Consider the following 14,842-nt stretch of genomic DNA (forward strand, 5'->3'; position numbering starts at 1 on the left):
CTAGGTTTTCCTCAAGGTCAATAGTGAAAGGGTGTTTTTTCTAGTTAAGGGCTGAGGCATAAATTACTTGCCTGAGAGAGAAATCTCATGTTTCAGTTCTTGAAATAGTGAGTTCTGCAGTCACATTGATTCCATGACTGTGAATCATGGGGCACCAAACGTGGAATAGAGAGCTGGATGAGTTCATTAATTACTATTCCACTTGGTTCTCCTGTAAGACAGCAAGACCTTCACTGGAGAAAATGTAATTACCGTATGATCTTCCTGATGCACTTAATAGTTCTACAAGTTTATAGATCTCATCTGAAGCCCTAGGCTTAGTTGTTGCTGCCTTTGAATTTCTGTAATTATATGCTGTCATACCACAGGCCATGTTCACAAGTGCAGTTCAGCTGCTGTGTACTTTTCAAAGATTGCACAAAACAGATACTGAATGTGTCTGTTGAAGTTTGCATTTAAAAACTTATTTGAGAATTAAATGTTTTTAATGGTCTGTGGCTTTTTTGTTTAATGGTCTTGTGCAGAGTTCTTAAAAACAATCACAAAATGGTATCATGAGCACAGATACTTAATCTGAATGTAAGTTAAAATACATAATTATAATTCAGTAAGGTGTAAAGCATTTCAGATATATCTGAACATCAAAAAATAAATTAGGATTATGTTAATCTAAGGCATATCAAAACAAATGTACAGAATTGCATAATTAAATGACTTCTCTAGCCTAAAGAGTTAAAACCATATAAAAGTAAAAAAGCATTTAATTAGACTATTGTTTTGTTCTAGGTGACTTTTCCTGAGTGTGTCAGGTGGATAACAATAGAGTTTGACACTCAGTGTGGCACTGCTCAATCGGAGGATGTTCTTCGTTTACTAATTCCTGTTAGAATTGCACAGAGCCTGGGATTTGGACCAAAGCATGCTTCTGTTCATGACAACCTTAATTCATGGGTAGAGCTAAAAAAATTCTCTGGATCTTCAGGATGGCCTACCATGGTATTAGTATTGCCAGGTAATAAATAGATATTGCAACATTTTCTACTAATGTGAATTATTAAAATAATGAAAGAAGGTTTGATTTTTCTGCAAAATTATCTTAGAAAGCAAAGTTTAAAAAGTGTCTTCATCCAAGCTGGCAAGATACTGTGAGCCATTGTTGTACATCAGTTGATTGCATTTTTATATTAGATTTCTTATTTGAAGTGTTGATCTGCATATTATTCATGGTTTTACTTTACATGTCATAAAGTCTAGGTTTCATATATGATCATATGGAAGAAACATACAAAAAGAGGAAAAGTATCAAGTTTTTATGTATTTATTTTATGTATCCTTTTGCTTCTTACAAGGAAATGAAGCTCTTTTTTCTCTGGAGACTGCATCAGACTATGTGAAAGATGAAAAATCTTGTTTTTATGGTTTCAAATGTTATGCAATTGGATATGAATTTAGTCCAGGATCTGATGAGGTAAGTGAAAAGTGCAATGGCTATAGTTGGTGCACCTATTAATTCTCTTCTATAAGGCTAGGGTTTTTTGTTTGGTTTGGAGTTTGTTTTGGTTTGATTTTCTTTTTTTTTTTTTTTTATTTATATTTCCACTTCTGACTAAATAACATTAGTAAAATGGTTCTAACTTAATTTCATACAAGTTTTTAAGGATTTTTTGGTTTGTTTCATTACAGACATTTGTTTGGGATTCTTTAATCTGAATATTAGTGGAATGGCTTTTTGTTTGGTTTGATATTTTAATAACTGACAGTATGCAAATAAATAGCATGTCAACAGGATATGAAATTTCCTAGAATTTTGACGTTATCTTCCATCAGAAATCCAAAGTATTGGGATTTTCAGATACACAGTGATTAGTATTTTGCTGTCACTGCCAATCGTGGGATGACAAACTTGCATTATTTTTCCATGTTCACTCGTACCAGAGCTCTTAGACTGCGTGGAGATGCTGGCCTCATTTAGGCTGCCTGAGATTTTGTGCAGTGGTCACCTCATCTTGCCTTTAAGGACGTATGTCATTTCCACCACTGTTGCCTTGTTGCAAAGGGAAGATAAATTTCTTCATGTTCTTAGCCCAGTTAATCATTTTGGGTTATTTTAAGAGATTAATGATAAAAGGCTTTATAATAATGCTGGAAAAATAGCCCCTCCCTTACATTGGGAGTCTTTGAGCCCATTGCAGACTTTATGAAGTGCTTACACGACAGCCCTCACAGAAGATTTACCTTGTCTTATTCCTGGATTCTTCTCAAGCTAGATCATGTCTTCAGGTTTTCAAAACATGAAATTCTTCAGAATGTCATGGTATTTGGAGTAAAACGTACTGCAAGATTATTAGCTGTGAAGGCCAAGGGGGAGTGAGCGAGTGTCTGTGTGGTTCTGAATTACCAGTTGGGCTTAAACCACAACAGTCTCCCGTGCTTGTACCAAATCAGATTTACAAATCCTGTAAATAATCTAACTAGTCTGTGTTTGAGTAATAATAATTCTTGCTTAAGCAGAAAAAAAAGATGCAGAATCATATACATCATTAATTTTTTTAAGCCGTTTACAAACTAAGCTGCTAGCGTGTTTTTCACACTCAGTGCTAAAATATGGCAGCCAGTGCGTTAGTTAACTATACCAGCTAAAGAAAAGTTGTGTTTTCAAGCATACCGTTTTATAGCCCCAAAACTGTAATTTAAAATTTTATAAATAGAAAAGCTACCTTGCGTCTCAGTGCTAAAGCCTTAAGTAATTGGGTACACAATGCGAGTTTCTCATTCTTTTGGGAACTATGTGATGATAATTTTTGAAAGTGTCATCACTAGTAGAAAAAGAAGAGTATGTTCTGGTGACTATTGCGTTTTCTGTAGATAAAAGGAATCAGTAAGACCTAATTCAAGGCAGTGGGATTAATTTTTCCACATCTGATTCTCTCTCTTTCCAAAGAACAAGCTTGTGGTACCATTACCAAACTATAGTATATTGAACGACATTCATTGTTAGGGAAGTCTCTGCAAAAAATGAAAGGTGTCATACTGTGAGCTAGTGCACCAAGGAATTGGGTGTAGTTGAGCTATTAATCTTCATTGAAACTTAGGATTTTTGCACAAATTTTAGATTTATGCTTTGAATGCAAAGGAAGGCTTTTTTTGCTGGTCATTATTAAATCTGCAAAATATATGTAAAATCTGCCTTCTTCATAAAGGGTGTTCACACAGCAGGGACCTCTCTGGTGGGTTGATCCACATTTCACATCGTTACTTGCTTGCTATTTCAGCACTTGCTTTTTTAAGTCCTAAAGATGCAGCTTGTCAAGGGTTTAGCTTAAAATGCATTTTGGAGACTTATCAGTGTGAGTGGGATCTCGGAGGTTACAGGGGATTACTGATTTTGAAGGCTCTTTCCAAAAGAAGAGTATTTTTATCTACTTTATATATTGCCAGTTTCTGTAAGTCTGCCTAGAAAATCTGTCATAGAGAGGTTTCCCATCTTCCCCACTGGTTTTGGTAGTGTTTTTTGGGGTTGGGTTTGGTTTTTGTTTTTCCTCCAGGAGAGGCATCTGTCAGAGGTGTGTGCTGATCCTCCCACAGATTCCTTGAAAATTTCAAATTGGTGTTAGTGTCAGCACCTTTTTGTGAGCAAAGTTAAGGAGGTTGTGCCTGCATGTAGCTGGGACAAGTTGAAGGGGAAATACCATACATTTCTTCGTGGTGTAAAAACTAGCTAGAACCTCCCTTGCCATTTAGGTGCACCCCATCCTTGCGCCCAGCCTCCATCACTCCAGGTATTTGAAAATCATCTGCATGGTCTGATGATATTCCTAGTGAGAGACTCTTCGTGTGTTTTCAGTGACAATCTGGTGGGTAGGAGGGAGTCTTCTCATTCCCTGCAACAGCAGCGTCAATAGAAAGAAGTAACTTTGCAGTGCAAATAGAAGGGAGAAACCACCAAGGGCATTACCCAGGATATTAATGGAGAAAAGGAAATTATGGAATCTTTTTCCATCCTTGCCTCTCCAACTAGAGAGAGGGAAGAGGAAAAAGGAGAAAGGAAAAAAGGTTTTGAACAGTGCCACATATAAACAAGATGGGAATGTGAGCCTATGTGGTACAGCTTAGAAGAGGCATTGCTTTACAATCTGAAAATGTATGAGTAGTGCTTTTTTGTATTAGGAAGTTACCTTTCTCTTTAATGTTAAAAATTTTGGTACCCTGGCCCATGTCACAGCAAAATATGACAGTATATTGCTGAGAAACTTCAAACTGGAGCACATACTCTCTCTGTTAGGGTAGTGTCAAGGAAACATATTCATTGTCCTATTCTCTGAGACACTTTTTGTTTTCAAATTTGTTTCAATTTGAAGGGTATTATTCAGCTGGAGAAGGAATTGGCAAATTTAGGAGGATCATGTGCAGCAGCTTTGATGAAGAAAGATCTAGCACTTCCTATTGGTAAGTACTCAAAGAACATACTTTGCTATTTCGTCGTTACCTTGGGTTTTCTGAATTAGTACCACCTTTAAGAGTTAATGTTGCTTTTAGTTAGAGATAATCATATGAAATTAATTCTTAAAACTGAATTAAGCGAACAAGATAGTAAAGTGGTGTTCCCTTCAAGTGTGTATGGGGAGGACGGAAACTTAGTCATTTAAATCTGAACCAACTCCCCCCATCCACAGGTAGTGTATCAGTGTACGAGCTATGTCTTACAGCTTCCTCGTGGCACTTCACAAATGTGCAGGTATCTTATTTGTATTTCTCTTTCACTGGTTTTTGTCCCTGCATTCCACACCTTTCTTAATGTAAAATACCTGCAGCATTGAATTGCAAGATTTAAAATAGCTAGTTTAAAAATTGAAAGTGACCATTGACCAAAATATTGCTGCTGCAGGGGTATTCTTTACAATTACAAAACCCCCACACACACTTCAACAGCAGATGCAGCAAATGAGCTTGCAGTAACCCAAATGCAGTTTAAAATGTAAGATAAAATATGAGTTTATGAAAACTAATGGATATGGAGATGAATTTGAGCTCCTACTGGTGCTGCCATATTCTGTGTAATAACATTCCTCCTAATCAACATTAGTGTATAGGAAAAACACTCATAATATATAATAGGATCTTTTTGTTCGTTTTAATTTAGGAGCACAAACGAGCTCAAATATTAATGAGACTGAAGTGTGTTTTAATGAGCTGGAAGGCATTGATCAGTGTTCAGTTACAACCACAAAACCTAATTTGAAATTTATTTTTTTTACTTGGTATTTTGCTTGTGTATTTGAATGTGCAAATTTCTTTATATTATAAATAGGCACCTCAGTTGCACTGGTAGATCTGTATTTCTCTCTCAAAAGTATAAGGCAATTCTGTACTTTTAATAGTGCCCTCTTCTCTTATCCTCCAAACAGCTGCATTAACTCCTTAGTTTTGTTGACTGACCTAGCATCCATTTATACTTCTGTTATGAAAAATAAAAAGGTTGTATCTTAATTTCCCAGGTTTCCTAATACATCACACTTCTCTCTAAAGCGTTGTGTTTTTTTTTTGTTTTGTTCTTATTTTGAATGTAGGTGGTACATAGATGGGCTTTGTATGCTTTCAGATAGAAGGAATCTGAAATAAAAAACACAAAGTTTCCTGAAGTCTCAGCCATCTATAAAAGTGGTTCTGTAAGATGTGCAGAAGAGTCATAAGTGCATTGGCCTGCAAATAATTTCTAGAGTACTGATGTAATTGATTCATCTGACCGTTTACACCAGCTTGAGGACTTCAGCCAACTTCTGTTAGTGTTACTGATAATATTACAGTGCCAATGACATACATATTTTTTCATCTACAAAATTAATCTACAAGACCACTAGACCCTGTGAATAAATAAAACAGGTTAATTCCAGGCACCAGTGGTAGCTGCTTTTTTGCAGCAGTTGTTGGTTGTTCAGAAAGTCACACTTCATCCTTGCCAGTTCTCTTAATTTTTAAATTTAAGATGCTTCTTTCCAAGACAGAGCTGATCTTTGTCAAAGATCGAACTTGAACAGCAATGTGGAAATATATTTAACATTATTACTAGCAAGTAATTACTGGCATTTCAAATTTGGTAGAAGTTACTTCTGAGAGCAGAATTTTTATATATCTCTATTTCTTTGATTTTTTAGAGTGCCTTAGGACTTGATTATTCTCCTTTCTCTTTCTCTCTTCTGACTATTAGAATTTCCTGATATGCTTTTGAGAGAGAGTAGGAATATGGTAACCTTATCTGGTTTACTTTTCTATTAAGAGACTGTGTTTGGCAATTCTGGTCACCCTGGAATCAGAATTTCGAGTTGCATCCGTGAGAAAGAAGTATTGTATAATAGAATGTATTTGAGTTTTATGTTTTAAGGAGAAATCATAATGAACAAAATTGTGCAGAGTTTTCAGGTTTTCAAATACGCGGTTAAGCTTGTAAAAGGGAGCAGTTGGTACTGCTTCCCAGAAACTATCTTGACCTACCAGAATCTTTTTCTGAAAGTTTCTAGTCATATCCAAAGATTTGGCATACATGTTGTCTTGAAGATAAGAAGTGCCAATTTTTTGGTTTGTGTAATGTGTATTGTTGCTCTGGGCAAACAACAATTGTTTATTTGCTTGTGCACTGAACTACACAGTACTGCATGTTTACTGTATTACTTGAAAATACTCATCTTTCAATTGCTGGATAAACTATTACACATCCTCACGCAAGCTTAAATTTTGCAATATGAAAAGTTTCACTAAACAGAGTTGAATTTAACATATAATATGTAAATAAGTGTCAGTGTTATTGTTATGAAAAATAGATACTTATATTTTTACAGCAGGTAATGAATTTGAAGAAGATCTTGAGATACTTGAAGAGGCTGCCTTACAGGTATACTGCAGCTTTTTATCCATTGCAACATTCTTAAGCAAATCGCTTTTAAGGTTTATATAATAGGACAGAATCCACCTTTTTATAAAATAGTTTAAGAAAGTCTTACGGATGTCTAGTATTTACATTCAGTCTTTTTTTATAATAACTTTACTTACAGAAAAATGTATTAATTATTACATAGAAAGTAATATTACCACCTATATTTCAAAATGCCTAAGTGTTTGGCTGAAGTTGCACTATTTAGGAAATTTTAAATGCTACCACAATTAATCCTTTACATGTCTTTGTAATTGGAGAAATAAAATCACTTCTTCAGTTGAGTGGTAACATATAGCAAGTCGCCGGATAATATGATTTCAGTTGTTACGGTTTTGTTAGTATTTTGTTTATTGTAATGGGAGCTAATGCTACTCGGTAACTCCCTGTCTGTAGTCCCTAGCTGATGATGAGCAGTGAAAAGGAGTTTTCACATTCTCTCTCTTTCCTTATTATCTTCAGGGCAGTTGTTTTGAAATTCAGTTGTCACAGTACTTGTTGGAAAACTGTATCAGTGCTACTGCATGACACTGTTGCAGAGGCCTTAGATGACAGAATAGTAAACAGAAACTGTCTAGGAAGAATCAGATATTCCTTGGAAGAAACAGTTTTTCAGCAGTCTGCTCTTAGACCCGCCATGTTCTAATTCAAAATGTGAGCTAGGAGTGTGCGCGGAAGTAAAGGATTTTCGGTTTCAGTCCTGTTTGTTCAGTATTTCCTGTATCTTCCCACCTTACTTCCCTTCTTGCAAAAGAAGGATTTATTTTACTTTGTCTCATGAAAAAAAATTTCTTTAAGAGATCTGCCTCTCTGTAAGATGTATCTGTGGCCTTTTATATTTCTTTGGGACGTGCTCATTGGTCACATTTTCAGAATAGCTTTCTTCATTCTTCTTGTCACATTTCAGTAGTTTAGGGTACTCTTAAGACAAAAGTTCACATTACCTTTTTATTTCCTCAGAAATTCTCCCTTAACTCAAGATCATTTAAACTCCTTCAACATAAATTACTGTTTTACAGACTGAGCTGACTTTTTTTTTTTTTTTAACTTTAAGTTTATCGTCTCCTCCTTGAATGGTTTTCAGTGCCCAAAGTGTCTGTAACTGTGTCATATTATGGGAAAGTGCCTACATGTAAGATACTGAAAAGCTGGTTTATGTCTCCATCCTTTCACCCCCACCTCAACCTCTGCAAAAAAACACAGGTGTGCAAATCTCACTCCGGCATTCTTGGGAAGGGCTTGGCACTGTCTCACTCCCCAACCATTCTGGAAGCTCTCGAAGGAAATCTTCCACTTCAGGTACAGAGCAATGAACAGTCATTTCTGGAGGATTTCATTGCTTGTGTACCAGGATCAAGTGGTGGACGACTTGCAAGGTAAAAGTTTGTGTGCTGCATGAATAAACCCATTGCTTCATTGTTGTACTGTTTAACTTTTACAGCAAAGTAGAAAATGTTACATTGTCTGCTAAATTTTAAAACCTATGCACTGTTGCATGTCTATAAAACTAGCTATAGAACTTTTAACAGTTATAGTAAATGCTAGTAAAAGAAAACTATTTGGCTGAATTGTTTTCTGTTAATATATTGGGTAAAAGTGTTTGCTTATGTATTCAGACCTTCTCTTAGCTGGAAGTGAAATTTGCACAGAGTAAGAATTTATCTTTTGAGGGGGCTATATGGGATTTTAATGTTAGGTGGTTTCCTTTGCTGTAGGTGGCTTCAGCCAGATTCATATGCTGATCCTCAAAAAACATCATTGATTTTGAATAAAGATGACATTCGATGTGGTTGGCCAACTGTTATTACCGTACAAACAAAAGACCAGTATGGAGATGTTGTTCATGTTCCTAATATGAAGGTAATTACTGTAATCTTGATGATTATTACACTTCATTGTGCCATCTTCTAGTATTTGTTGTAGATACTTACAGAATACTCTTGTATAGGGCAGAAAATGGCATTCATAAATTCAGTGTAGTCAGACTTTCTTACCTCTAAGTCCACAACATTATCAAATTCTTTATTATGCCAGCACCATTTCCTACAGTTTATATTTTGTCTGTAAAGAGCTACACTTGTGTACATATGGAAATAATCAGTTGTAGGCAATATTTGATGGGGATGATGTGTAAGGTGACATAAGAATCTGTTTTTCAATTTAATTATATTGTGTTTCTTCACAAATGTGTTAAAGTAACAGAAACCTTCATTTAATCATTCTATTGGACTCTCTCAGTGTGCAAACCACTGAAGTACCTCTGGTGAATGAAGTAAAATTTTGATAAATTGTGTGAAATCTGCAGTATTTAAACATACTTTATTGCAGATTTAGGAAGAGTAATGCATAAACTTATTTTCCAGGTAGTCTGTTCTCCCTCAGCAAACTATGTACAGATATGTTACTTGCACTAATGGAGGTCTGTAGTACCTCTGAGGAAAAAAGTCAGTTAAAATAATGTTAAAGAGCACAGTATAAATGTACAGTGCTGATAAACTAGGGTGGCAGAGCTAGACAAGATCCAGTCTCACCAGTGCTGACCCACATCTTGCAGGTCCTGATGATAACACTCTGAAATCTGTGTACTCATTTGGAAGGCTCTTTTCCTAGTCTGTAGGATTTTGAGTTGTGGGAAAACTTAACTAAGCAAACCAGACTACATGCTGCTTCCCAGGGGATACTCTGGGGCTGGCAGAACTCACGCTGCCTGCCCCTTCACTAGTCATGTGCCAAGTCAGTTGGGTGCTTCTCTCATGTATATTTACATTGTTCAGAGATGCTGTGCTTGGCTTTGCAAATTGTTTGCTGTAGACGCATAGGTTTTTGACATAGCTGGATTTATAGTGAGTTCCCTCATCACTTTAGCATTGTACATTATCAGATATAAAAAACGTGTGTGTGTTTTCTCCCTGAATCACCTTCTGTATTCCATATCTTACTACAGGTAGAAGTCAAAGCTATTCCTGTTTCTCAGAAAAAAACATCTTTGCAACAAGAGCAAGCTAAAAAGGTACAACGGATACCAGGGAGTCCTGCAACGGCTGCATCCCCTAGCAGTGATATGACCTTTGGAGGACTTCCTTCACCAAAGCTAGATTCTTCCTATGAGCCAATGATAGTAAAAGAAGCTCGATATATTGCTATTACAATGATGAAGGTAAATTACTGTCATTTCATCAATGTAACTGTAAAATTCAACATTCAAAGTGTGAAAAGGCATGTAAATGAGAGGGGGAAAAGTATATTTATTTTTGGTCACAATCTAAAAATACATTAATTACAAATTACTTTGGTTATATTTAAGTTCAGCAGAAAACTAGGTGCATCAAAAGAGCCAATTGCCTGAATTCTAAGGCCATTATAAACTGGATTAGCATTTAAAAAGAAAGTTGTCTTTGATTTTAAATCGTACTGATTAACGAACTAGTCTGAACCACTCAGGAGAAATGAAAACAGCTATTGAAATGGTGAAGGGGAAGTAAAAGCAATGTATCTATATAGAGTTGGAGTGTTGCAGTGAATCTGTATTAGAAACTACAACTGGTAAACACACAGAAAAAAATCAGAGCTCAGCACAGTAAAAAAGTCATGATTTCTGTATCAATGCAGGAAATTTTAAACAGCATCTGTTTAAATTAGCTGTTGTCAAATGGATTAGCTCTCTATTCTTGTTGAAACATGCTTGACTTCTATATTTAACATGTTCCTGGGGAATCTTCCAGAGGTTCCTTTCAGGTTAGTCTTTTACATCCAAAACTTTAACATTTTTTTTAATTCACAAGAGAGCTGATATTTTGCTGCTTAAATTAAGGGCTGTCTGACATTTTGGGAAATGCAGATGTGTTACCTAGTGTATTATATTAGCTTATTAACAACTTTACTGATTCAAGAAAGTGTAAACATTCTCTTCTACTTCCCTCCCTGCATTACCCGAGTACAGTCATTTTAGTGTAAAATGCAGATGTCCTCTGACCTTTTCATACCAGCCTGCATGTTGTATCAATACTTGATATAAACATCCAGATATGATTACAAACTCTGTCTTCTCACTTCATGACAGTAAATTATGACATGTTGTATGGAGACCCAAAATAGCTAAGCTGCATCTATGTTCAAATGTTCTTGAATATTTAAACACCTCTTCTTCCCCTGTTTTTAATTTAACACAGGAGTCATATAACCATTGCAGCCCAGAGTGTTTCTTGCTGAGGGACTTCGTGAAGTTCTAGGACTACCATTAGTTACTTCTTCTGGGGCTTTTCTGTGCATTAATTTCACAGGAAACTGTGCAAGTGAACCAGGTCTTTTTTGTAGTGGGAATCCGTGGAAATACCACCTCAATATAGAGTGAATATGTTCTTCACTTTCAGTAGAAAGAAAACTCCATTGATAAATCCACTGGCCTGGTTTGCAGTTTTTGACCTGCAACATATTTTGCTTTATCCTCACATGATATCCAGTTCTCTTCCTGCATTCAAAGGCTTTTTATACAAGTGTGAGGTGAGAATAGATTCAAGGACTTCACTGTGAACAAAGGTTTAGTTAGCAATACTTATATTTATTATCTAAATAATGGCTGTTTTAAAGAGAAAGTGAAGGTACTTTTTTTCATACATGTATACATGTGTCTGTGTTTCTCTGCTTTGTAATTTGATTCTGGTTCCCTGACCAATGCTTCTGGTGACTGTAAAGTTAGATTACTGTGTTCTTTGAGAAAATTCTCTGCTTTCTTTTATCCATGACTGTCCTATAACTGGTAAGTGTTGATTTTATGTTTGTTGAATTTAATCTGTTTATAGGCATATGAAAATTATTCTTTTGAAGAACTACGCTTTGCTTCACCAACACCAAAGAGGTAAACATCAAAAAATTCCCTTTTTGATAGGGACTTAATTAAAATGCTGTGTTATTTCTGCTTGCATACAGATTCACAAGCCTTGATTGCGAGGTAAACTTGTTTAAGGGCAGAAGTGGAAAAATAGCTTCTTTTCTCTTTCTTTTTAAATTTACATATTTTTTCTTAAATTTAGGGATTTTGTTTAGAATTGTTAGTTCTTAATTGTGCTAATGTTGATTCACTGTTTGTGTTATCTTCTCTCTGAATGTATTCTTTCGTCATTTGCTGTAAATAAATGTGAAATAGAGAGTTACAACTTCATAATAAATAATAAGGGCTTAGTCCATTAGACAGAGAAAAAAGGTACTACAGATGGTTTCCAATAAGACAGTAATTGTTTAATCATTTGAATTGTTCTATTTATGTCTAGACCCAGTGAAAACATGTTGATCAGAGTCAATAATGATGGTACATACTGTGCAAACTGGACTCCTGGAGCTGTTGGTCTCTATACCATTCATGTTACTATAGATGGCATTGAAATAGGTATTTATTTTTCACTATGCTTAAGCATAAATTTATATTATATCCACTTTGTATACTAATAAATGTATATCTTGGTGCTCACAAGGCTTTTTATTACAGTTTATAGAAAAACTTGGCACCCAAGTAACAAAAAAACTCCAGAAGAACTGAAGGAAAGGGGAAATTGTTCCTGACCATGCAGGAGTAAATAATATCACTTTTACTGTGGAAAACTGAGAAAGTGTTGTCTTAACTGAGACTACCCTAGGTCTCAATTATTTGCACTAATTTTTAAATGTTTGGGGTTTTTCTTTGCTGAAAGTCTTTCAGTTGTCTTGCTAGTCCTAGAGATTATGTTGTAAAATACTATAGCATGCTGTGGAAAGATTTCCCCTCCATAAAGGTCTACTGAGGCCATTAATTTGTAGTTTGGCTTTAACAGCGATTACAGAGAGAATTTCTTTTAAGATTATTACTCGAGGTTATATCCATCTGGTTTTGGTTGGGGTTTTTTTGTGTTGTTTTTTTTTTTTTCCAACTTAGTCTTTGTTTGCTTATAGATGCTGGACTAGAAGTGAAAGTAAAAGATCCTCCAAAAGGAATGATACCTCCAGGAACCCAGCTTATCAAACCAAAAGCAGAGCCTCAGCCAAACAAGGTTTGGAGAACTGAAAAAAAAAAAAACCCAAACTCCACAATCAAACACAAACAGATAGTTACATCGGGGTGGGATTTTATTGTTTACTACATACTTTCCATGTTATGGTTCCGCAGGACTTAAGGATATTTTAAACCATTTTAATGTACTAAGTGGAATGAAATGAATATACTGGATACAGTGAAAGCTGTTCATTCCATTTTCTTTCTGTCTGTCCATGAATAAAACTGTTAGAAGCTCAACAGAAACTTCCTTAATCTTGGATTGTCACGCAAATATTGTGCAACTATTATAAAAGCCCCAGGCTGCATTCTGCACTATTATTAATTCTTTGATACTGTACTACGAAATTAATTGTGTAAAGGGCTTTACAAAGATTTTGTTTTGTGATAAGAATCTTCTTCAGTCAATATAAAATCCAAAATTAGCTTCTTTAGTAATATCTACCTTTCTTAGAGTGTTATGATTTTATTTTTAATAGTTACTCTTTCTGTAGCTTTTGATTTCCCCATTTCACCTTGTCATTCCGCCCTGGGGGACTAAAGTAGACATAAATAATGGAGGAAAGCCAGAAGGTGCTGTGGCAGTGCTATAAGGAAAATGTCCAGATGAGGGGACCTCATCTTCTCACTAATCATCCTCATCATCCACTTCCTCTTAAATGCAAAGGAAAGGATATTAAATAAGTCATTAAATTCTTTTTCAGATGAAGAAACCTGTATTAAAAGATGTGGAATTCTGAAATACCACAAGGTTATCCTTCCCTGTGTTGGTACAGCTGCAGAGGGGGTTAAGAAATACATGATTACAAAAATGATTGGGTGTTTGCCAACTTCTTACCTATACAGCACATCCTGATTTACTTGTTTTACAACTTTCTGAATAATCTAGTCAGCAGTTTTGTTGTACAGTTACCCAATCTGTAAATGCATCCAGCATCTGCTTGTACTACTAACAAGATTCTTTTCCCTGCACCCACACCTCAAAATAAAAATATTTACCTTTAGTTTCCCCACAATTTTTTTATCCCTCATTGCATTATTTCTCTTTCTTTTTTATTCTCCCCCCCCCCCCCAAAAAAAAAAAAAAAAAGAAATATTTTTAGGTTTTCTCCCTTCTGTTGAAAGAGAGACTTCTGGTTACTTCATTATCTTAATTAAAACTTCTAATTCCTACTGTGTGAGATTCACCTCACGGAACTTAATGATATCTATCCAAGCTGATCATCATATGTGTTGTTTGCTGTTGCCAAAGTGAGAGAGACATCTGGTCTAAGACGAGATAAATTGCTGGATGGAACCGCTGTGTTCTTTTGAATTTTTGCAGTGGAAATTGACATGACTCGTTCATACAATAGCAGCTACGTTTTGTCAACAGTCTTCGTGATAGTTAAAAATACTTGAGAAAAGTTAGGCCTCTGGTATTCTTAGGCATTACTTAGTGTTTAAAAATCTCCCTTTTTTCTTCTGCTTGCATGTTTTGTTTCTTGTTCCAAGCGCTAGTCTCTTGAAAAAGGAGCCATCTTTCTGTGCTGTAGAGACTGCTGCAAAAATACATTAGACTTTCATGGTAAATCCCATAATCATATAACAAACCAGGTTAGAATTTGTGTATAAACAATAGCATTAGAAATAGTCTAGAAAGGTAATTATTGCACTGTGCTACGTATATACGAAGCCAAGTGTACAGATTAGACATGTATTAGTCAGAGAAAGTCCAATATACCAAATCACACTTTGCTGAGAGAAAGGGCATTGTTAGAAGCTTCTTCCTCTTCATTGTCAGCCTGAAATTTAGTATAACAGTGTATTCTCAGCTATGATCTGTTCTAGACTAGGAATGCCAAAATATTTTCATTAAGGTAGTGGAACATTCCAATTCTGTAGCCAAACCTTAC

At 35.5% G+C, this 14,842-nt stretch overlaps 1 protein-coding gene across 1 annotated transcript in view; it reads left to right on the plus strand.

The window, feature by feature from the left end:
• Positions 1 to 14,842, plus strand: part of MYCBP2 (MYC binding protein 2) — a 180,510-nt gene that overhangs the window by 102,386 nt on the left and 63,282 nt on the right. The window contains exons 41-50 of the mRNA XM_065678093.1: positions 787 to 1,012; positions 1,350 to 1,468; positions 4,359 to 4,446; positions 6,834 to 6,886; positions 8,129 to 8,301; positions 8,641 to 8,785; positions 9,870 to 10,082; positions 11,725 to 11,780; positions 12,193 to 12,308; positions 12,848 to 12,945. Coding sequence (XP_065534165.1) covers positions 787 to 1,012; positions 1,350 to 1,468; positions 4,359 to 4,446; positions 6,834 to 6,886; positions 8,129 to 8,301; positions 8,641 to 8,785; positions 9,870 to 10,082; positions 11,725 to 11,780; positions 12,193 to 12,308; positions 12,848 to 12,945 — 1,287 coding nt within the window. The remainder of the gene's footprint in view (positions 1 to 786; positions 1,013 to 1,349; positions 1,469 to 4,358; positions 4,447 to 6,833; positions 6,887 to 8,128; positions 8,302 to 8,640; positions 8,786 to 9,869; positions 10,083 to 11,724; positions 11,781 to 12,192; positions 12,309 to 12,847; positions 12,946 to 14,842) is intronic.

This window comes from Lathamus discolor, chromosome 4, assembly GCF_037157495.1.
Source record: "Lathamus discolor isolate bLatDis1 chromosome 4, bLatDis1.hap1, whole genome shotgun sequence".
NCBI classification, from domain to species: Eukaryota; Metazoa; Chordata; class Aves; order Psittaciformes; family Psittacidae; genus Lathamus; species Lathamus discolor.